This window comes from Nipponia nippon, unplaced genomic scaffold (assembly GCF_047370975.1).
Source record: "Nipponia nippon isolate SJK-2023a ecotype South Korea unplaced genomic scaffold, ASM4737097v1 scaffold_33, whole genome shotgun sequence".
Lineage (NCBI taxonomy): Eukaryota > Metazoa > Chordata > Aves > Pelecaniformes > Threskiornithidae > Nipponia > Nipponia nippon.
Genome location: NW_028262351.1, coordinates 4,956,710 through 4,978,238, shown reverse-complemented (window position 1 = coordinate 4,978,238; position 21,529 = coordinate 4,956,710). Strand labels below are relative to the sequence as shown.

The following is a 21,529-nucleotide window of genomic DNA, read 5'->3' as shown; positions in this document are numbered from 1 at the left end:
GGTTCCCATGGGCCCGCTTCTCGAGCTTGTCCAGGTCCCTCTGGGTGGCATCCCGTCCCTCAGGCGTGTCACCTGCACCACTCAGCTTGGTGTCATCTGCAAACTTGTTGAGAGTGCACTCGACCCCACTGTCTGTGTCATTGGTGAAGGCATTAAACAGTACTGGTCCCAATACAGACCCCTGAGGGACACCACTCATCACTGATCTCCATCCGGACATTGAGCCGTTGGCCACTACTCTCTGGATGCAGCCATCCAATCAATTCCTCATCCACCGAACAGTCCACCCGTCAAATCCATATCTCTCCAATTTAGAGAGAAGGATGTTGTGGGGGACCGTGTCAAAGGCCTTACAGAAGTCCAGATAGATGACATCCGTAGCTCTTCCCTCATCCACTGATGCAGTCACTCCATCATAGAAGGCCACTAGGTTGGTCAGGCAGGACTTGCCCTTGGTGAAGCCGTGCTGGCTGTCTCGAATCACCTCCCTGTCCTCCATGTGCCTTAGCATAGCTTCTAGGAGGATCTGTTCCATGATCTTCCCAGGCACAGAGGTGAGGCTGACAGGTCGGTAGTTCCCAGGGTCCTCCTTTTTACCCTTTTTAAAAACGGATGCAATGCTTCCCTTTTTCCAGTCCCCAGGGACTTCACCTGACTGCCATGACTTTTCAAATATCCTGGAGAGTGGCTTGGTAACTACATCTGTTTGCAAACAGAGAAGGACTTATGGATGATTTGACGGTTGGAGGCCATCTTGGGCACAGCGATCATGAAATGATAGAGTTCTCAGTTCTTGGAGAAGTAAGGAGGGGGGTTAGCAGAACTGCTGCCTTGGACTTCCAGAGGGCAGACTTTGGCCTGTTTAGTGGCCTGGTTGACAGAGTCCCTTGGGAGGCAGTCCTGAAAGGCAAAGGAGTCCAGGAAGGCTGGACATTCTTCAAGAAGGAAGTCTTAAAGGTGCAGGAGCAGGCTGTCCCCATGTGCTGAAAGACGAGCCGGCGGGGGAGAAGACCAGCCTGGCTGAACAGAGAGCTTTGGCTGGAACTCAGGACAAAAAAGAGAATTTACGACCTTTGGAAGAAGGGGCAGGCATCTCAGGAGGACTACAAGGATGTCGTGAGGTTATGCAGGGAGAAAATTAGAAGGGCCAAAGCTCAACTAGAACTTAATCTGACTACTGCAGTAAAAGACAATAAAAAATGTTTCTATCAATACATTAACAACAAAAGGAGGGCTAAGGAGAATCTCCATCCAGTTTTTCTCGGGGTACCCAGCCCCCTGAGCTGGAAGACAGGGACAGGTAGCAGAATGAAGCCCCCATAATCCAAGGGGAAATGGTTAGCAACCTCCTACACCACGTAGACACACACAAGTCTATGGGGCCAGATGGGATCCACCCAAGGGTACTGAAGGAGCTGGCGGAAGCGCTCACCAAGCCACTTTCAATCCTTTATCAGCAGTCCTGGCTGAACCGGGGAGGTCCCAGTCGACTGGAGGTTAGCAAATGTGACGCCCATCTACAAGAAGGGCCGGAAGGAGGATCTGGGGCAGGCCTGTCAGCCTGACCTCGGTGCCAGGGAAGGTTATGGAGCAGATCATCCTGAGTGCCATCACGCGGCACGTACGGGACACCCAGGGGATCAGGTCCACTCAGCGTGGGTTTATGAAAGGCAGGTCCTGCTTGACTAACCTGATCTCCTCCTATGACAAGGTGACCCACTTAGTGGATGAGGGAAAGGCTGTGGATGTTGTCTACCTGGACTTTAGTAAGGCCTTTGACACTGTCTCCCACAGCATTTCCCTGGAGAAACTGGCTGCTCATGGCTTGGACGGGTGTACGCTTCGCTGGGTAAAATCTGGCTGGATGGCCGGGCCCAAAGAGTTGTGGTGAATGGAGTCAAATCCAGTTGGTGGCCGGTCAGAAGTGGTGTTCCCCAGGGCTCAGTATTGGGGCCAGTTCTGTTTAATATCTTTATCAATGATTGGGATGAGGGGATCGAGTGCACCCTCAGGAAGTTTGCAGACAACACCAAGTTGGGCGGGAGTGTTGATCTGCTGGAGGGTAGGAAGGCTCTACAGAGGGATCTGGGCAGGCTGGATCGATGGGCCGAGGGCAATTGTATGAGGTTCAACAAGGCTAAGTGCCGGGTCCTGCACTTGGGTCACAACAACCCCATGCAACGCTACAGGCTTGGGGAGGAGTGGCTGGAGAGCTGCCTGGCGGAAAAGGACCTGGGGGTGTTGGTCGACAGCCAGCTGAATATGAGCCAGCAGTGTGCCCAGGTGGCCAAGAGGGCCAATGGCATCCTGGCTTGTATCAGAAATAGCGTGGCCAGCAGGACCAGGGAACTGATCGTCCCCCTGTACTCGGCACTGGTGAGTTGAAATCTGGTGGCCTTGTATGATAAAGTGACCTGCTCGGTTGACATGGGGCGAGCGGTGGACGTCGTCTACCTGGACTTCTCCAAGGCTTTCGATACGGTTCCCCACGGCCTCCTCCTGGAGAAATTGATGTGTTATGGCCTGGACAAGTGGTCTGTGTGGTGGGTGAGGAATTGGCTGGTGGGCCGCACCCAAAGGGTGGTAGTAAATAGCTCTTTTTCAAACTGGCAACCCGTCACAAGTGGGGTCCCCCAGGGATCGATATTGGGCCCAACGTTATTCAATATCTTCATAAGTGATCTGGATATCGGGATCAAGTGTAGCCTGATGAAGTTTGCAGATGACACCAAACTGAGTGGGGAAGTAGACACTCTGGAAGGGAGAGCCACCCTGCAGGAAGATCTGGATAGGCTGGAAGAGTGGGCTAACATGAACCTTATGAAGTTTAACAAGGACAAGTGTAAGGTCTTGCACCTGGGAAAACACAATCCAGGAGTGAAGCTCAGAATGGGATCCACCTGGCTAGAGAGCAGCTCTGTGGAAAGGGACCTGGGGGTCCTGGTGGACAGGACGCTCAATATGAGTGAACAGTGTGCTGCTGCAGCCAAGAAGGCTGGAGATGAGCCAGGGGCTCCTGAGGTAATAGGAGCCAACAGGGAAACACCAGTGAAATACCTCAAAGGAATTAAGGTGTGTTCCTCTAAGAAGGTGACACGGCCAACAGCCCAGCTGAAGTGCCTCTACACCAATGCACACAGCATGGGCAACAAACAGGAGAAGTTGGAAGCTACCGTGCTGCTAGAAAGCTACGACCTAGTTGCCATTACTGAAACTTGGTGGGACGCATCCCATGACTGGAGTGTGGCTATCGATGGCTACAGGCTGTTCAGAAGGGACAGGCAAGGTAGGAGGGGTGGAGGGGTTGCCCTCTACATCAAGAAATGGATAGAATGTGAAGAGCTGTCTCTGAAGAATAGCCATGAGCAGGTTGAAAGCTTATGGGTAAGAATTAGAGACCGAGGCAACAAAGGGAACCTTGTGGTTGGTGTTCACTACAGGCCACCCAATCAAGGGGAGCCTATTGACGAAGCCTTCTTACTCCAGCTACAGGAGGCATAGTGCTTGCAGGCTCTCGTCCTGCTGGGGGACTTCAACCACCTCAACATCTGCTGGAAAAATAGCACGGTGAGCTGTAGGCAATCCAGGAGACTCCTGGAGTGCATCGAGGATAACTTCTTAGGCCAGGTAGTAGACAGCCCTACCAGAGGGGATGCGATACTGGACCTGTTGGTCACCAATGCAAGTGAGGTAATTGGAGACATCAAGATTGGAGGCAGCCTGGGCTGCAGCAATCATGCACTGGTGGAGTTCTCAGTCCTGAGGGATATGGGACAGGCAAAGAGTAAAGTCAGGACCCTGAATTTTAGGAAAGAAAACTTCCAACTGTTCAAGGAGTTAGTCAGTGGGACCCCCTGGGAAACTGCCCTCAGGGACAAGGGAGCAGAACAGAGCTGGCAGAGCTTTAAGGACGCTTTCCATAGAGCGCAAGAGCTCTCGATCCCCAGGTGTAAGAAATCAGGAAAGGAAGACAAGAGACCAGCATGGCTGAGTCAAGACCTGCTGGTCAAACTAAAGGGAAAGAAGGAAATGCACAGGCAGTGGAAACACGGACAGGTATCCTGGGAAGAGTATAGGGATGTTGCCCGGATGTGTAGGGATGGAGTCAGGAAGGCCAAGGCGTGGCTGGAGCTGAACTTGGCAAGGGACGCAAAGAATAATAAGAAGGGCTTCTACAGGTATGTCAGCCAGAAAAGGAAGGTCAAAGAAAGCGTACCCCTCCCGATGAACACGACTGGCAAACTGGTAATAACGGATGAGGAGAAGGCTGAGGTACTCAAGGGGATAAAACCTGGCTTGCTTGGGATGAGCCTAGGGGTGGCATGCCTGTGTTGGAGAAGAGATCTATAGCCCAACTGAAGTGCATTTACACCAATGCACGCAGCACGGGCAATAAACAGGAGGAGCTGGAAGCCACTGTGCGGCAGGAAAACTATGATGTGATCGCCATCACGGAAACATGGTGGGATGACTCACATAACTGGAGTGCTGCAATGGATGGCTACAAGCTCTTTAGAAGGGACAGGCTAGGAAAGAGAGGGGGAGGGGTAGCCCTGTATGTTAGAGAGTGTTTTGACTGTCTAGAGCTTAACAACAGTAATGATAAGGTTGAGTGCTTATGGGTAAAGATCAGGGGGAAGGCTAACAAGGCAGATATTGTGGTGGGAGTCTGTTACAGATCGCCCAACCAGGACGAGGAAACGGATGAAGTATTCTACAAGCGGTTGTCTGAAGTCTCACAATCCCTAGCCATTGTTCTCGTGGGAGACTTCAACTTACCAGATATCTGCTGGAAATACAACACAGCAGAGAGGAAGCAGTCTAGCAGGTTCCTGGAGTGTGTGGGAGATGATAACTTCCTGACACAGCTGGTAAGCGAGCCAACCAGGGGAGGTGCCCTGCTGGATCTGCTGTTCACGAACAGAGAGGGCCTGGTGGGCGATGTGGTGGTCGGAGGCTGTCTTGGGCTCAGCGACCATGAAATGATAGAGTTTTCAATTCTAGGAGAGGTAAGGAAGGGGGTCAGCAAGACCGCTACCCGAACTTTAGAAGGGCGGACTTTGGGCTGTTCGGGAGTTTGGTTAACAGAGTCCCTTGGGAAGCAGTCCTGAAGGGCAAAGGAGTCCAGGAAGGCCGGACGTTATTCAAGGAGGAAATCTTAAAGGCGCAGGAGCAGGCCGTCCCCATGTGCCGCAAGTCGAGCAGGCGGGGGAGAAGACTGGCCTGGCTGGACGGAGAGCTTTGGCTGGAACTCAGAAAAAAAAGGAGAGCCTACTGCCTTTGGAAGAAGGGGCAGGCGGCTCAGGGGGACTACAAGGATGTTGTGAGGATAGGCAGGGAGAAGATCAGAAAGGCGAAGGCCCAGCTAGAACTTAAACTGGCCACCGCCGTTAAAGACAACAAAAAAAGTTTTTATAAATATGTCAGTGACAAAAGGAGGGCCAGGGAGAATCTCCCTCCTTTGTTGGATGCAGAAGGTAACCTGGCCACAAAGGATGAGGAGAAGGCAGAGGTACTTAATGCCTTCTTTGCCTCAGTCTTTAATAGTCAAGCTAGTCATCCTAGGGTTTTTCAGGCCCCTGAGCTGGGAGACGGAGATAGGACTCAGAGTGAAGTCCCAGTTGTCGAAGAGGTGGCAGTCACTGACCTGCTCCTCCACCTGGATGCGCACAAGTCCATGGGGCCAGATGGGATCCACCCGAGGATACTGAGGGAGCTGGCAGAGGAGCTGGCCAAGCCACTCTCCATTATTTATCAGCAGTCCTGGTCAACCGGGGAGGTCCCGGATGACTGGAAGCTAGCAAACGTGACGCCCCTCTACAAGAAGGGTCGGAAGGAGGATCCCGGGAACTACAGGCCTGTCAGCCTGACCTCGGTGCCGGGGAAGGTCATGGAGCAGGTCATCTTGAGTGCCATTATGCAGCAAGTGCGGGACAACCGAGGGATCAGGCCCAGCCAGCATGGGTTTATGAAAGGGAGATCCTGTTTCACTAACCTGGTCTCCTTCTATGACAAGGTGCCCCGCTTAGTGGATGAGGGGAAGGCTGTGGATGTTGTCTACTTGGACTTTAGGAAGGCCTTTGACACTATCTCCCACAGCATTCTCCTGGAGAAGCTGGCTGCACACGGCTTAGATGGGTGCACTCTGCGCTGGGTTAAAAACTGGCTGGATGGCCGAGCCCAGAGAGTGGTGGTGAATGGAGTCAAATCCAGTTGGTGGCCGGTCACGAGTGGTGTTCCCCAGGGCTCAGTATTGGGGCCAGTCCTGTTCAACATCTTCATTGATGATGTGGATGAGGGGATTGAGTGCACCCTCAGGAAGTTTGCAGATGACACCAAGTTGGGTGGAAGTGTTGATCTGCTGGAGGGTAGGAAGGCCCTACAGAGGGACCTGGGCAGGCTGGATCATTGGGCGGGGGCCAACTGCATGAGATTCAACAAGGCTAAGTGCCGGGTCCTGCACTTGGGTCACAACAACCCCATGCAACACTACAGGCTTGGGGAGGAGTGGCTGGAGAGCTGCCTGGCAGAAAAGGTCCTGGGGTGTTGGTTGACAGCTGCCTGAACATGAGCCAGCAGTGTGCCCAGGTGGCCAAGAGGGCCAATGGCATCCTGGCCTGTATCAAGAATAGCGTGGCCAGCAGGACCAGGGAACTGATCGTCCCCCTGTACTCAGCACTGGTGAGGCCACACCTCGAGTACTGTGTTCATTTTTGGGCCCCTCATTACAAGAAGGACATTGAGGTGCTGGAGCGTGTCCAGAGGAGGGCAACGAAGCTGCTGAAGGGTCTAGAGCACAAGTCTTATGAGGAGCGTCTGAGGGAGCTGGGATTGTTTAGCCTGGAGAAGAGGAGGCTGAGGGGAGACCTTATTGCTCTCTACAACTACCTGAAAGGAGGTTGTAGCGAGGTGGGGGTCGGCCTCTTCTCCCTAGTAACAAGTGATTGAACGAGAGGAAACGGCCTCAAGCTGCGCCAGGGGAGGTTTAGGTTAGACATTAGGGAAAACTTCTTCACCAAGAGGGTGGTCAAGCACTGGAACAGGCTGCCCAGGGAAGTGGTTGAGTCTCCATCCCTGGAGGTATTTAAAGAACGGATAGATACGGTGCTTGAAGACATGGTATAGATGGACTTGGCAGTGACAGGTTGACGGTTGGACTCGATGATCTTAAGGGTCTTTTCCAACCTTGACGATGCTATGATTCTATAACTTTTTTGCCTCAGTCTTCACCGGCAACCTCTCTTCCCACACCTCTTGAGTGGATGGACTGCAAGGCAGGGACTGGGGGAGCAAAGTCCCTCCCACTGTAAGAGAAGATTAGGTTCAAGACCACCTGATGAACCTGTACATTCATAAGTCTATGGGACCCAATGAGATGCATCCCAGAGTCCTGGGGGAACTGGCTGATCACAGAATCATAGAATAGAATCATAGAATCATTTAGGTTGGAAAAAACCTTTAACATCAAGTCAAACCGGTAACCTAGCACTGCCAAGTCCATCACTAAACCATGTCCCTAAGCACCACATCTAGATGTCTTTTAAATACCTCCAGGGATGGGGACTCAACCACTTCCCTGGGCAGCCTGTTCCAGTGCCTGACTACCCTTTCCCTGAAGAAATTTTTCCTAATATCCAATCTAAACCTCCCCTGGGGCAACTTGAGGCCGTTTCCTCTCATTCTATCACTTGTTACTTGGGAGATGAGACCGACCCCCACCTCACTACAACCTCCTTTCAGGTAGTTGTAGAGAGCAATAAGGTCTCCCCTCAGCCTCCTTTTCTCCAGGCTAAACAACCCCAGTTCCCTCAGCCGCCCCTCATAAGACTTGTGCTCTAGACCCTTCAGCAGCTTCGTTGCCCTCCTCTGGACACGCTCCAGCACCTCAATGTCTTCCTTGTAGTGAGGGGCCAAAAAACAAACACAGTACTCGAGGTGTGGCCTTACCAGTGCCGAGTACAGGGGGACGATCAGTTCCCTGGTCCTGCTGGCCACGCTATTTCTGATACAAGCCAGGATGCCATTGGCCCTCTTGGCCACCTGGGCACACTGCTGGCTCATATTCAGCTGGCTGTCGACCAACACCCCCAGGTCCTTTTCCGCCAGGCAGCTCTCCAGCCACTCCTCCCCAAGCCTGTAGCGTTGCATGGGGTTGTTGTGACCCAAGTGCAGGACCCGGCACTTAGCCTTGTTGAACCTCATACAATTGCCCTCGGCCCATCGATCCAGCCTGCCCAGATCCCTCTGTAGAGCCTTCCTACCCTCCAGCAGATCAACACTCCCGCCCAACTTGGTGTTGTCTGCAAACTTCCTGAGGGTGCACTCGATCCCCTCATCCCAATCATTGATAAAGATATTAAACAGAACTGGCCCCAATACTGAGCCCTGGGGAACACCACTTCTGACCGGCCACCAACTGGATTTGACTCCATTCACCACAACTCTTTGGGCCCGGCCATCCAGCCAGATTTTACCCAGCGAAGCGTACACCCGTCCAAGCCATGAGCAGCCAGTTTCTCCAGGGAAATGCTGTGGGAGACAGTGTCAAAGGCCTTACTAAAGTCCAGGTAGACAACATCCACAGCCTTTCCCTCATCCACTAAGTGGGTCACCTTGTCATAGGAGGAGATCAGGTTAGTCAAGCAGGACCTGCCTTTCATAAACCCACGCTGAGTGGACCTGATCCCCTGGGTGTCCCGTACGTGCCGCGTGATGGCACTCAGGATGATCTGCTCCATAACCTTCCCTGGCACCGAGGTCAGGCTGACAGGCCTGCCCCAGATCCTCCTTCCGGCCCTTCTTGTAGATGGGCGTCACATTTGCTAACCTCCAGTCGACTGGGACCTCCCCGGTTCAGCCAGGACTGCTGATAAAGGATTGAAAGTGGCTTGGTGAGCGCTTCCGCCAGCTCCTTCAGTACCCTTGGGTGGATCCCATCTGGCCCCATAGACTTGTGTGTGTCTACGTGGTGTAGGAGGTTGCTAACCATTTCCCCTTGGATTATGGGGGCTTCATTCTGCTACCTGTCCCTGTCTTCCAGCTCAGGGGGCTGGGTACCCCGAGAAAAACTGGATGGAGATTCTCCTTAGCCCTCCTTTTGTTGTTAATGTATTGATAGAAACATTTTTTATTGTCTTTTACTGCAGTAGTCAGATTAAGTTCTAGTTGAGCTTTGGCCCTTCTAATTTTCTCCCTGCATAACCTCACGACATCCTTGTAGTCCTCCTGAGATGCCTGCCCCTTCTTCCAAAGGTCGTAAATTCTCTTTTTTGTCCTGAGTTCCAGCCAAAGCTCTCTGTTCAGCCAGGCTGGTCTTCTCCCCCGCCGGCTCGTCTTTCAGCACATGGGGACAGCCTGCTCCTGCACCTTTAAGACTTCCTTCTTGAAGAATGTCCAGCCTTCCTGGACTCCTTTGCCTTTCAGGACTGCCTCCCAAGGGACTCTGTCAACCAGGCCACTAAACAGGCCAAAGTCTGCCCTCTGGAAGTCCAAGGCAGCAGTTCTGCTAACCCCCTCCTTACTTCTCCAAGAACTGAGAACTCTATCATTTCATGATCGCTGTGCCCAAGATGGCCTCCAACCGTCAAATCATCCATAAGTCCTTCTCTGTTTGCAAACAGATGTAGTTACCAAGCCACTCTCCAGGATATTTGAAAAGTCATGGCAGTCAGGTGAAGTCCCTGGGGACTGGAAAAAGGGAAGCATTGCATCCGTTTTTAAAAAGGGTAAAAAGGAGGACCCTGGGAACTACCGACCTGTCAGCCTCACCTCTGTGCCTGGGAAGATCATGGAACAGATCCTCCTAGAAGCTATGCTAAGGCACATGGAGGACAGGGAGGTGATTCGAGACAGCCAGCACGGCTTCACCAAGGGCAAGTCCTGCCTGACCAACCTAGTGGCCTTCTATGATGGAGTGACTGCATCAGTGGATGAGGGAAGAGCTACGGATGTCATCTATCTGGACTTCTGTAAGGCCTTTGACACGGTCCCCCACAACATCCTTCTCTCTAAATTGGAGAGATATGGATTTGACGGGTGGACTGTTCGGTGGATGAGGAATTGATTGGATGGCTGCATCCAGAGAGTAGTGGCCAACGGCTCAATGTCCGGATGGAGATCAGTGATGAGTGGTGTCCCTCAGGGGTCTGTATTGGGACCAGTACTGTTTAATGCCTTCACCAATGACACAGACAGTGGGGTCGAGTGCACTCTCAACAAGTTTGCAGATGACACCAAGCTGAGTGGTGCAGGTGACACGCCTGAGGGACGGGATGCCACCCAGAGGGACCTGGACAAGCTCGAGAAGCGGGCCCATGGGAACCTCATGAGGTTCAACAAGGCCAAGTGCAAGGTCCTGCACCTGGGTCGGGACAACCCCCAGTATCAATACAGGCTGGGGGATGAAGGGATTGAGAGCAGCCCTGAGGAGAAGGACTTGGGGAGTACTGGTAGATGAAAAGCTGGACGTGAGCAGGCAATGTGTGCTCGCAGCCCAGAAAGCCAACCGTATCCTGGGCTGCATCAAAAGAAGCGTGGCCAGCAGGTCGAGGGAGGTGATTCTGCCCCTCTGCTCCACGCTGGCAAGACCCCACCTGGAGCACTGTGTCCAGCTCTGGAGTCCTCAGCACAGAAAGGACACGGACCTGTTGGAGCGGGTCCAGAGGAGGGCCACAGAAATGATCAGAGGGCTGGAACACCTCTCCTATGAGGAAAGGCTGAGAGAGTTGGGGTTGTTCAGCCTGGAGAAGAGACGGCTGCGGGGAGACCTTCTTGTGGCCTTTCAATACTTAAAGGGGGCTTATAAGAAAGATGGGGACAGACTTTTTAGTAGGGCCTGTAGCGATAGGGCAAGGGGTAATGGTTTTAAACTAAAAGAGGGTAGATTCAGACTAGATATAAGGAAGAAATTTTTTACAATGAGGGTGGTGAAACACTGGAACGGGTTGCCCAGAGAGGTGGTAGATGCCCCATCCCTGGAAACATTCAAGGTCAGGTTGGACGGGGCTCTGAGCAACCTGATCTAGTTGAAGATGTCCCTGCTCATTGCAGGGGGAGTTGGACTAGATGACCTTTAAAGGTCCCTTCCAACGCAAACTGTTCCATGATTCTATGAAATGAATTTCATTTATTGCCAATTAACAACAGAGTAGGATAAGGAAAAATAAGAACAAATCTTAAAGCACCTTCCCCCACCCCTCCCTTCTTCCCAGGCTCAACTTCACTCTTGACTTCTCTGCCTCCTCCCCCGAGTGGCGCAGGGGGACGGGGAATGGGGGTTGCGGTCAGTTCCTAACGCTTTGTCTCTGCTGCTCCTTCCTCCTCGCGCTCTTCCCCTGCTCCAGCGTGGGGTCCCACCCACAGGAGACAGTCCTTCACAAACTTCTCCAATGTGGGTCCTTTCCACGAGGTGCAGTCCTTCAGGAACGGACTGCTCCAGCATGGGTCCCCCACGGGGCCACAGGTCCTGCCAGAAAACCTGCTCCAGCATGGGCTCCTCTCCACGGGGTCACAGGTCCTGCCAGGAGCCTGCTCCAGCACGGGCTCTCCACGGGGTCACAGCCTCCTTCAGGCGCATCCACCTGCTCTGGAGTGGGGTCCTCCACGGGCTGCAGGTGGATATCTGCTCCACCATGGACCTCCATGGGCTGCAGGGGGACAGCCTGCCTCACCATGGTCTTCACCACAGGCTGCAGGGGAATCTTTGCTCCGGCGCCTGGAGCACCTCCTCCCCCTCCTTCTTCACCGACCTTGGTGTCTTCAGGGCTGTTTCTCTCACATATTCTCACTCCTCTCTCCCAGCTGCTGTTGCACAGCAGTTTCTACCCCCTTCTTAAATATGTTATCACAGAGGCGCTACCACCGTCGCTGATGGGCTCAGCTTTGGCCAGCAGCGGGTCTGTCTTGGAGCCGGCTGGCATTGGCTCTGTCCGACACGGGCGCAGCTTCTAGCAGCTTCTCACAGAAGCCGCCCCTGCAGCCCCCCCAACGTTGCCACGTAAACCCAATACCACCATAAAGTAATCTTAGAATACAGGTCTAGTTCTTAAATTCAGTAGATTACAAAGTGTCTTAGGAACACAGTGTATGTGCTCTGACCTGCAAACACTGGGAATTCACCGATTAAGTCTAAAATGCTCCATTATGCACCAAAATTTTTTTTAGAAGCCATTTTTCTAACACAGCAAAAGGAAGATGCTCTGCAGAAAAGCAAGACCTTTTATGATTGTTTAGGAGTTATGGCCAATTTTTTTTCCTGCTTTTCTGACAAAAAGCCACACCAGAAAGTTTATTTTATATTTTTTATTGTATGCCAAAGTTCATTAAAGATGGGGTTTTGCTTGTATACAAGTTACTCAAAAATTGCGTCTAGGCAGAGATTCATTAGCAATCTGACTTATTTCAAAGCATAGGCTTGTTCAACCAGGCCACAAAAATAATATTGTGTACAAGCAATAACTGAAAATGAGATGCAGGTTCAAGGAGTTTCCAAATATTACAAATCTTGAGACCTCATCAGGAAATAAACATAAAATCAAATAAAAGCAGTCACAATATAAAATAGCAGCTCCATGTAGCTTTTTCAAGTTTTAACTTTATTCAGAAAGTGTCACTTAGTTCAGTTTGCCTCATTCTTTGAAGCTTCATCAAAGTTTTCGACAAGATCTACAAAAAGAAAAACGTTGAAATTAAAGTTTGACCCACTTCTGCTTTGCCAATCCCCCCCCCCCAAAGTTCTACTCCATGTCAAGTGCTTACAAGGCAAAAAAAATTCAGCTTATAAAATACAGACCAAATAACATTTAAGAGCTTCATGGTTCATTCTTCTTGTTTAAACAAGTAAGTTTTAGATGGTTCATTATAAAGCACAATTCTAAGAGCATTTAACTTCACCATACTCACAACTGGGCAAAGTGATACTGAAAAGGTAGTTTCTTACCACTCTTCTTAATGAATATTAATTATCTTAGCCATAGCTATTACTCCTACACAGGACAAAAACGCTAGCTCAAACCAATGGTCCATCTAAGTCTCACATGGCGTCTGAAAACAGTGCCCACAGAAATTCTAGAACAGCGAGTGACTAGTCAATACTCTTACCGTCCTTGGCTCAATCTTATGCCGCACATGTTACCTCTCAGCAAAATTCACTTCCTTTTCCTCCATTGCATGCTTGTTCTTACCTGGAACTTCATCATCATCATCATCATCATCATCACCAGTAGCAAGTGGTGCTTTTCCATCCACAGCTGCAAGAGGAAGCAGTTCAAAAGCATCAGTCAAGCTCACCACATAAGCATCTTGATTACAAAGCTGTTTTGCTTTGTGTTTTTTGAAAACATTATCAAAGAGTCTGAGCTAAACTGCAATGCTCTATCCAGTTCCTCTGCTGAATAGAAATCTACAACTAACCCTTTGTTACTGATAATGCTCAAACAGCCCAGCTGGAAAATGAGAAGATGCATGCTAAACCAGTTTACTAGTCACCATCTTGGTTCTAGATATATAGAGCGCCTTACATGGTAATCATTTTCAGCTAAAAGCAGAGAGACTGATTTTTTTACCCATTTCTCTTAAAAACAGCTTGGTTTATTGACTACTCAGTGGTTCTTGAGGCTTACATATTTTACAACATTAGCAAGTTATAAGGAAATCTTAGGATCTTATGATCCCAGGCCTTCAAGGAAAACTAAGGTGTAATTGTGAAGCTGCAGGTAGACACACATGACTAGAGGCACTTAAAGATATTACTGTTCCCTGGCAAAGTCAGAGGAATATGGAACTGGACGCACAATTTTATACTTAGGTGGCTGAGGTAACCACATGTCCTGGTCCACATCTCTGCTGACTCAGTAATTTCTTAACTATTCCCATTCTATTTGCCAGAGCTAGCAAGACTTAACCATGTCCATTGTAGCAGACCAATGAGCATCTGTGAAACTGCAGCAGTATAACGCTAAGAATAGATATCTCAGGTCCCTGGGTGCCTGTGCCACTACTTTTACTGCTATTCTTAGCTGTACTACCTAGAGAGTATGAGACAGCTTAGCCTATCACCTCTGTTTTATCCTAATTAATCCTTCTCAGTTTTCAAGAAAAGCATGAGGAAAGAGATGGGTTTATATTAGACTTCTGAAATTGCTGTACCCTGATTTCTAGAGAACCAAAATAGATGAATGCATAAACTTTGTTCTGAAAGGGCTTGGGACAAGGTCACCGCTAACCCTCCTTTTGTTTTTTTAACAGCAGAAAGCTGTTACAGCTTGAGTGCATCTTAGTGACAAATACAACATTTTAAAAGCAAACCATGTTATTTCCTCCTAAATTGTCTGCATTCTCTCTCATCCCCCAGACCAGACTAAGTTTACTTTAGCACCTGCAAATGCAATCATCACAGATACTTCACTCTGATGTCAGACTTCCAAATCTAGCAGACAATGCTGAATGGAAAGGTTTGTGCAACTACTCTGGCATCCACCCAAAGTGGAAAGAAATAGCCATTTACCAGGTCATACAAAGCAAGCACTTTAAACAAGCTTCCCTAATATCAAAACTGTGCAATTTAGCTTATCCAGAATATACTCACCTTGCTATAAGAAGAGAGATCTTAAGGGATCATTTTAAATCCTTCAAGTTTTCTTTCTTTCAAGCCCCACTACTACCACAAGGAAGCCACACAGGTGACACTAGGAAGGAGGGACCTGAGCTTCATGGGGAAAGAAGCAGTTTACCTCACCTCCTGAAGACTACTTCTAGCAGGATTTTTTTCAGTGGGAAGTTGACAGAAGGGAAGCATCATCAGCTTTAGGAATGGAAACAGAGGCTATCTTTGCTGGCAGCAAAGCACAGAAAGAAAAAAACGTAACAATCAAGTTCATAACTACCAGAAGAAGTAGGAAGTAAGTAGGAAGACCCTACATGCAGGACACTAAGAATGTTCCCAGTGTCAACAAGCCTGTCTTTCACTCCCAATTCTCACCCTGTAGCAGAAGCACCTTTTCCAAACACCACATACTTAAGTTCCTCCTCTACTTTTCCCACACAGTTTTAGGGAGAACAAGTGTTCAGGTTCTTTTACTAATTTAAGGATGGAATAGGAAGTTGGTGTATCTAGCTTAACGATCATGCCAGTCCTGTTCTCTACACTGTTCTACACACACAGAAATTATAACATATTTCCTTACAAATACTGTATAATTCCCTCTTAGCTATCAAAAAGCCCATGCAAGAAGAAATACCTTCACTACACCTGCGAGGGAGCAACGCAGTAGCAAGATGTCTGTCCTCAAGTCCCTCTCCCTGTTGTTTATGTTTCCATTGAAAGTGTCAAAACAGACATACTCAAAGTATATCTTTTTTTAAAACCTAACTCTCCTAGAGTAACTCTACCTAGCTTTAATGAACTAGGTATGCCAAAATACGGTAGCCACACCAAGAAGTAAACTACCACGAAATCAAGTCTGGCCACAACTTTCTAGTCCTAGACCAGCTGCAAGATATGCTGAGAGACAGGTGCCTCTGCTTTATTCTGTTATATTCATTGCTGGACTTGAGTTATAAATAAGACCTAAGAGTTCCATTTCTTTATAAGCATTTTATAATATGCTTGCAGACAGTAAGAGTGCACTGAATTTCACTGCAGCTATACAAATAAGCCACATAGCTGCCAGCATGAAATGCATTCAAGTTTCAACTTACGTTGCTTGGGTAGGGCTTCTGCTAATCTCCTCAGGCTGGTCAAACTGTCAGCTCCGAGCTGATTTAAGATGCTAGGAAGCATTTCTGTCAGCTGCTTTGTCTCAGCATGGCCGGTGATAGTGAAAGTGTTAGCAGCCAGAGATGCCTGAACTTTAGGGTTATTGAAGTGAACGACTGTTCCTTGGTTGGTAAACATATTTACCTGCAGGGGAAGAAAAAATAAAAATCCGGTATTTCAAGCAGTTTAGCATGATTTTTCAATTTAACAGGAAACTACCTGAAGTTCCTAAAGCCCAATAAAGACCTATTGATAATTTACAGGCAAGTTTAAGATGCTACTTACCAGGAAATTGTTTGATACATTTTATATTTATATATAGAAAAGCATTTTTCCCTTTGAAGCAATTACCTCTTCAATTCCAGAAATATTGTTGACACCCAGTTTCTTCAAAGAAAACTGAAGTTTCTTGTCATCTGCTGTAGCTGTTCTGTGGACAACCTTCTTCTTTCTGCGGGCAGTACCCTTTGCAAAAAAATTTATAAATTAATATTTAAATAGTTCTTCACAAACTCTAATCCTCATGGCCGTATAACTACTCTGCAGCCATCTACAAATCAACTTTGTATACAAAGTTCTATTTCTGTGTTACAGCACACACAACCCCACCCCTCCAACTGCACTGCAGCAGTCTTTCCCTTGCTATAAAGCAAGCTTTGCACATTTGTCAGAAGCGTGAGATTTTAGGAAGCAAGGCACCAGAGAACCTTTATTCCACAATTCTCATGGGGATTCTGCAGCATCCTACTTCAAAAAGAAAAATTGCAAGCTTATCCTTGTCTGTTACCATAGGCATAAAACTGAAGACTGAGCACAGTTTTCAGTAATTTCTGAAGCCCATTAATTTTTCCTTAGATCATCTTTCTCAAGTTGTAGCCAAATTTTTATAATAAAGAGTCAGAGACCATAAAGTTATCAACATATCATTAACAAATGAATATGAGAAAACCCAAAACACTCATTTTTTTATTCCAAATAGACATCTCCATCTGATGGACTTGCACATACAAATTTGAAGAACACTTATTTTCCCAAAATACTTTATAAATATATTTTTTAAAAATACTTCTACATAGTATTCCAGACCACTCCTGTTTAGAAAGCAAAAAAAGCAAAGGTTAAGTTCCCCTACAGTCACAGAGCTCTAGATTTCTCCAGGGAAATAATTGTCCCATATTAGAAGATATCTATAACTACGAAAAAGAAGAAAGTGTCATTTTATACTTCCTCGCACAATCATAAGGCTTCAGTAAAATTTGACATTAAAATGTGTAGGAATAGGTGAAGCTAAGCTCCTTTTTGACACACTATAACTACTAATCTAAGTTCTCCTACTCCAGTTGCCCATCTGCTACATGCTAGCAATAAGAAAATGTGTTGCTGCCCAGCTGTATAAATGGCTGCAATACCTTTTGAGTCCACTGGTAGAAGTCAGAAAACTAGCCGGACACTAACACCTCTAACATAATCCAGTTACAAACAACAAGAAATGTTAATAGACAAATTCACATGAAACTAACACTTGGAAGACTACAGCTCAAAAGTTTAGTTGTTTGTCTAGAAAGCCTGATGTTCGTTCCCTGCTACTGTCAGGTTAGCACACACAGCAATTTGAAAACTACTAAAATTACAGAAATGGCTTAAATTAAGTACCTTGGCTACCCAGGAACTGAGCCGCATAAGGGTTATGTTAAGTCTCTCTGGACAAAAGACCTCTCCAATTTCAAAAAAGGATGTCTTGAATCAAAGGCTATATAGGAACATGTATCCCCTTTTTACCCATATTAAGTATGGATATCGAACCAGGAAATATGAATTTAATTTAAATGAACAGCTGTTGCTTTCATCCCCACAGATTTAAGCTTCTAAAGATTACAGGGTTTTAGAAAGCAAATTCCATCCTGATCATGTTGAGACACGCTGTTCACACCCCTCTACCTTTATATTAAAGGGAAGTGGGTACAGCAGGCCACAAACGGAATGCTACAGACTCATCTGCCAGTGTTCTAAAAAGGTTTGGAAGAAACAAAATGACATTTAGCTGTATCAACATCCTACACAAAAATATCAAATTTCATATAAAAAGTAGTACAATAGCCCTCCACCTAAATATAATATTTAGCTTGTTTTTAAGATCTGCAGCCTTGCAGTGTCATGAAAATCTTCCAGCAGAGGCAATGTGCAACCTTTTCTCACAAGGCAGAAAAAAACCCAGTACAGTGACAAATGTTAAAAACCTCTATAGTCAATACACACACGCTGGTAACATGCACATAATCATCAATATAATACAGCAGTTCTCTGCTTAACTAGTAACTCATACAAAGAATACACAAAATCACCAAGCCAGTTAATTACTGGATTAACACTGATTTAAGGCTGCCTAAATCTCCAGCTAAAGGCAAAAACTTCAACAGAGGAATGAAAGCTACTGGAAACTCTCTCAGCAAGAGTTCTGTTGAATAGCTTGTATTCTAAAATATTGTGTGTACGTTTCCTCAGGTATAAAAAAAAAAATTACTAACAAATTCTTGCCTTAAAACTGAAAGTGTAATTAAAATGTTTACTAGCATACAACTATATTCAACGTACTTTTTTATTTTCAGATTATAAGAATCACACAGCTACATATATTCAGATGTCAAAATAAAAAGGCCTTCCGAGCATGTTATTCTACAATAAGAGTATGACAAGTACAGAAACTCCAGCTTTGTCCTAAAGAGCAAGAAAACAGCCATGGGCATCTTAAAGATTTGCGACAAGAATTTGGAACATAGCCCTCTCTAATCTGTTATGAAAACTATACCCAAGATCACATGCTGTAAGGTCTACTTACTTCAAATCTTAAGTGCCTTCTAATATAGCCTATACAAGAATATAGGCTACAAGTCAGCTATAACATAACAAACCCAAACAGAAAAGGCTGGAGGTTCAGCTCCTACATCCTGCTTCTACTGAACTGACTAGAGATCCCTGTAGCAGTGCAGCTTCCCCCAGGACGGTCCAGCCAAGCTGAGAACCCTTAGGGCTGCTCCCCACCCGAGTTTTCAGGATCCCGCGTCCTAGGCCCAGTGTGTGGGCAGAGACGCACAATCCTGAGGCAGGGAGGGGAGACGACTCCTACCTTGCCACCGATGCGCACTTGGGCCTGGAGCTTAGCGAGCTTTTCTTGGTTCATGATCGTTTCTTTCATCTGCGGAAGCAACAAGAACGCCCATGGAAAGCGCGTCAGGAAGCACTCGGCGGCGCAGGCCACAACAACCCGGGCCCGGCAGTAGGGTGGGTGTGCACAAGGGGCTCTGCAGCTACCCCTCACCACACTCACACCCCCGGCGGGAGGATACCCCAGCCCTGCCGGGAGGGAAGTCTGCTCGCATGCAGCGCCGCCGAAGCTCAGCTCAGCTCCCCTCGGGCCCAGCCCGTAACCGCCTTGCCTGGCCTTGCCCTCCCCCAACCACCGACCAGCAGCCCTCGGCCGCGCAACAAATTCCTCCCCAGTCGCCCCCCACCATCTCCCTTGTACCTTCTTGGAGCAGAAGCAGCGGTACTGGACAGGGGAGGGAAAGCTCCGGGACCGGGACCGGGCACAGCACGCCGGGTGGAGCGAGATGGCGGCCAGAAAGGAGGCACGCTGCACTGCTGCTGTCTCGGCCAGGAGGGGGCGCCCTCCGCTGCAGCGGGACCTGGGTGGGCGGGACTTGGAGGAGTAGAGCCTCCTCCGGGCGGAGCCGCCACCGCGGGAGGAGTCGGGGGTGTAAGGTGAGTAGAAGTTGCTCTGTTTGTAGGGGGTGCTGGACTCCTAGAAGTACGTTGTCGTCTACAAAACCGATTTATTTGTGTAAGGTGTAAGGTAAAGCCTGCGTTCCCCCAGGGCGGGCTTGGTCCTTTTCGCGATCTAGTTCTTTGTGTGGCCCGTCTCTGCTCCCTCCACCTTCCCTTTCTTTCCATCATTTGCATCATTTCCATCATTTGCAGCCTCACCTGGCAGTATTTTTTTGGTTCCGTCCCTGTTCTGGCATTTTTTTTTTTTCTAGAAAACATTTAAACGTTGTATTTTCTTTCTTGTTTATGGAACTCAAACCTCGTCCCCATATCCATGATTTTTCTTCTTTCAGCTCCACCCCGCCCCCTGTGTGTGTCTCCTCCTTTCTCCCTCTGATCTATCTCGGGCAATACTGTATTGCACCAGCTCTGCAACGTGGCTTTTCAGGTGAAACTCTACAAGGCCGTCGTTGTCAATGCAAAACTGCTGAGGTTTGTTTTGGTTTTTTGTGTTGTTTTTTTTTTTTTTTTGCAAGGCCATGTATAACTATAGCCTATATGGTAGTTCATGTTTCCTTTTGCTCTTCCACCTCGGTTTTGGTTTTTTTTGCTTTGACTTTGCATCTTTTTTTATGTTATCAGGCACCCACGTGGAACTGCTTTCTGCTCACTGTTGAACACACTCTGTGCTCTCTTTGGTTCTGTCAGAGCTTTTCTCCTGTAGTGATGTTTTGCTCACTCTGAGGAGTCTTGTGGGACTAATCTCATGGTTATTGGGAACTTGTGTGTCTGGCTCCAGTGATCGCTTTTGCCGTGCAGAAAGCTGAGCAGTCTTTGCAGGGTTTGGACCTGTGTTGCATAACAGGGTGCAGAAGCAGATTTATGGGGGAGACATCTTGGTGCTCCCAGTGCTGCATGTGCTCACTAAGTGACATAAGAGAGGAGAAGCCATGTTGCTCCACAATCCTGCCCCCATCATCACTGCAACCAAATGGAATGGGCCTCCTGGCATCAGTATAAATATTACTGACCTTGCCATCTCATCCTGTATTTTAATGCCTTTTAAATTGGTTCTTCTCTGGAATATCCTCAATAAACTATTCCCTTTGTTCTTGTTTCTGTAAGACTATGTAAATACTTAATTTATCCTTCTGTATTCATTAATGTTAAGGCTCCCATGTTAGTAATTTCCAGAGCCAAGGCTTTGCCAAGGCTGTGCTTTTTGTGTGTGTTTAAATTTGATTTGCTCTCATGATATCTCTTCACTACACCAGAGCTGAGTGTTAATTTATACAGAAGATTTTGTTTGTTATTAAAATTGAGACTTTTGTAATTAGTGAGAATGAATGATAAACCCGAAATTACTCCATCTGGTGGTGATAAGTTTCAGAGAGGTGATGATTAAAAAGGTGTTGCTGAAGCCTGTGCCTCCCAGCAAACTAGCATCACAGCTGAAAATTAGAGGATGATCAAACAGTTATAAAGGATGGGGGGGGGGGGGCTGCGGAAATTTGGTCCAGCATAGCTGTAAAATTGGAAGAGTGAATCGGTTTGCTCAGAGAAGAATGAGAAAAAGCCTGTATTACTGTATCTGAACAAGTAAACCCAGTATCTAATTCAGAAGGAAAGGAACAAACCAGATTCGGGGGGGGAGGGGGAATCTGGGGAGGGATTTGGGGAGGACAGAGTTCATTCTGAACTAAAAAGAAAGCTTATAAATTTATTGCAGGATGAAATTGGCAATGTACCTGTAACAAGAGGGAATAGAGCCAAGATGGAAAAAAAAAAAAAAAAACAACTGAGTCACTGTGGGCTGTTGAAAGTAAAAGCAATCAATACTTCAGCTTCAGATTTATCAGTCTGCCATCAATATAGAAGAAAGATTTCAGAATTACGAGGCCAATTGATGATTACAAACATGCAAAATGTTTTAATAGGCTGAAATACTGAAGTGAAAATGAATCACTGAAAGATTATTCCAAGATAGAAGTTGTAGAAAGTGCGGTCCCAGCT

General features: G+C 47.7%; 1 protein-coding gene across 2 annotated transcripts; it reads right to left on the bottom strand.

Annotated features, from left to right (window-relative positions):
- Positions 1–12,291: 12,291 nt before the first annotated feature.
- LOC104008551 (transcription factor BTF3) lies at positions 12,292–19,410 on the bottom strand. 2 transcript variants are annotated; one of them, XM_087770731.1, is made up of 6 exons: positions 19,278–19,410; positions 18,879–18,947; positions 16,106–16,219; positions 15,697–15,898; positions 13,182–13,247; positions 12,292–12,663 (listed from the first exon to the last, which is right to left on the bottom strand). In XM_087770731.1, exons 2-6 carry the CDS (start codon positions 18,945–18,947, stop codon positions 12,617–12,619), a joined length of 498 nt encoding a protein of 165 aa, XP_087626857.1. In that variant the 5' UTR covers positions 19,278–19,410; the 3' UTR covers positions 12,292–12,616. The 2 variants fall into 2 exon arrangements, with proteins under 2 accessions (XP_087626857.1, XP_087626856.1); XM_087770730.1 differs by lacking the exon at positions 12,292–12,663 and having other exon boundaries at positions 12,800–13,247.
- Between the last annotated feature and the right edge of the window lie 2,119 nt (positions 19,411–21,529).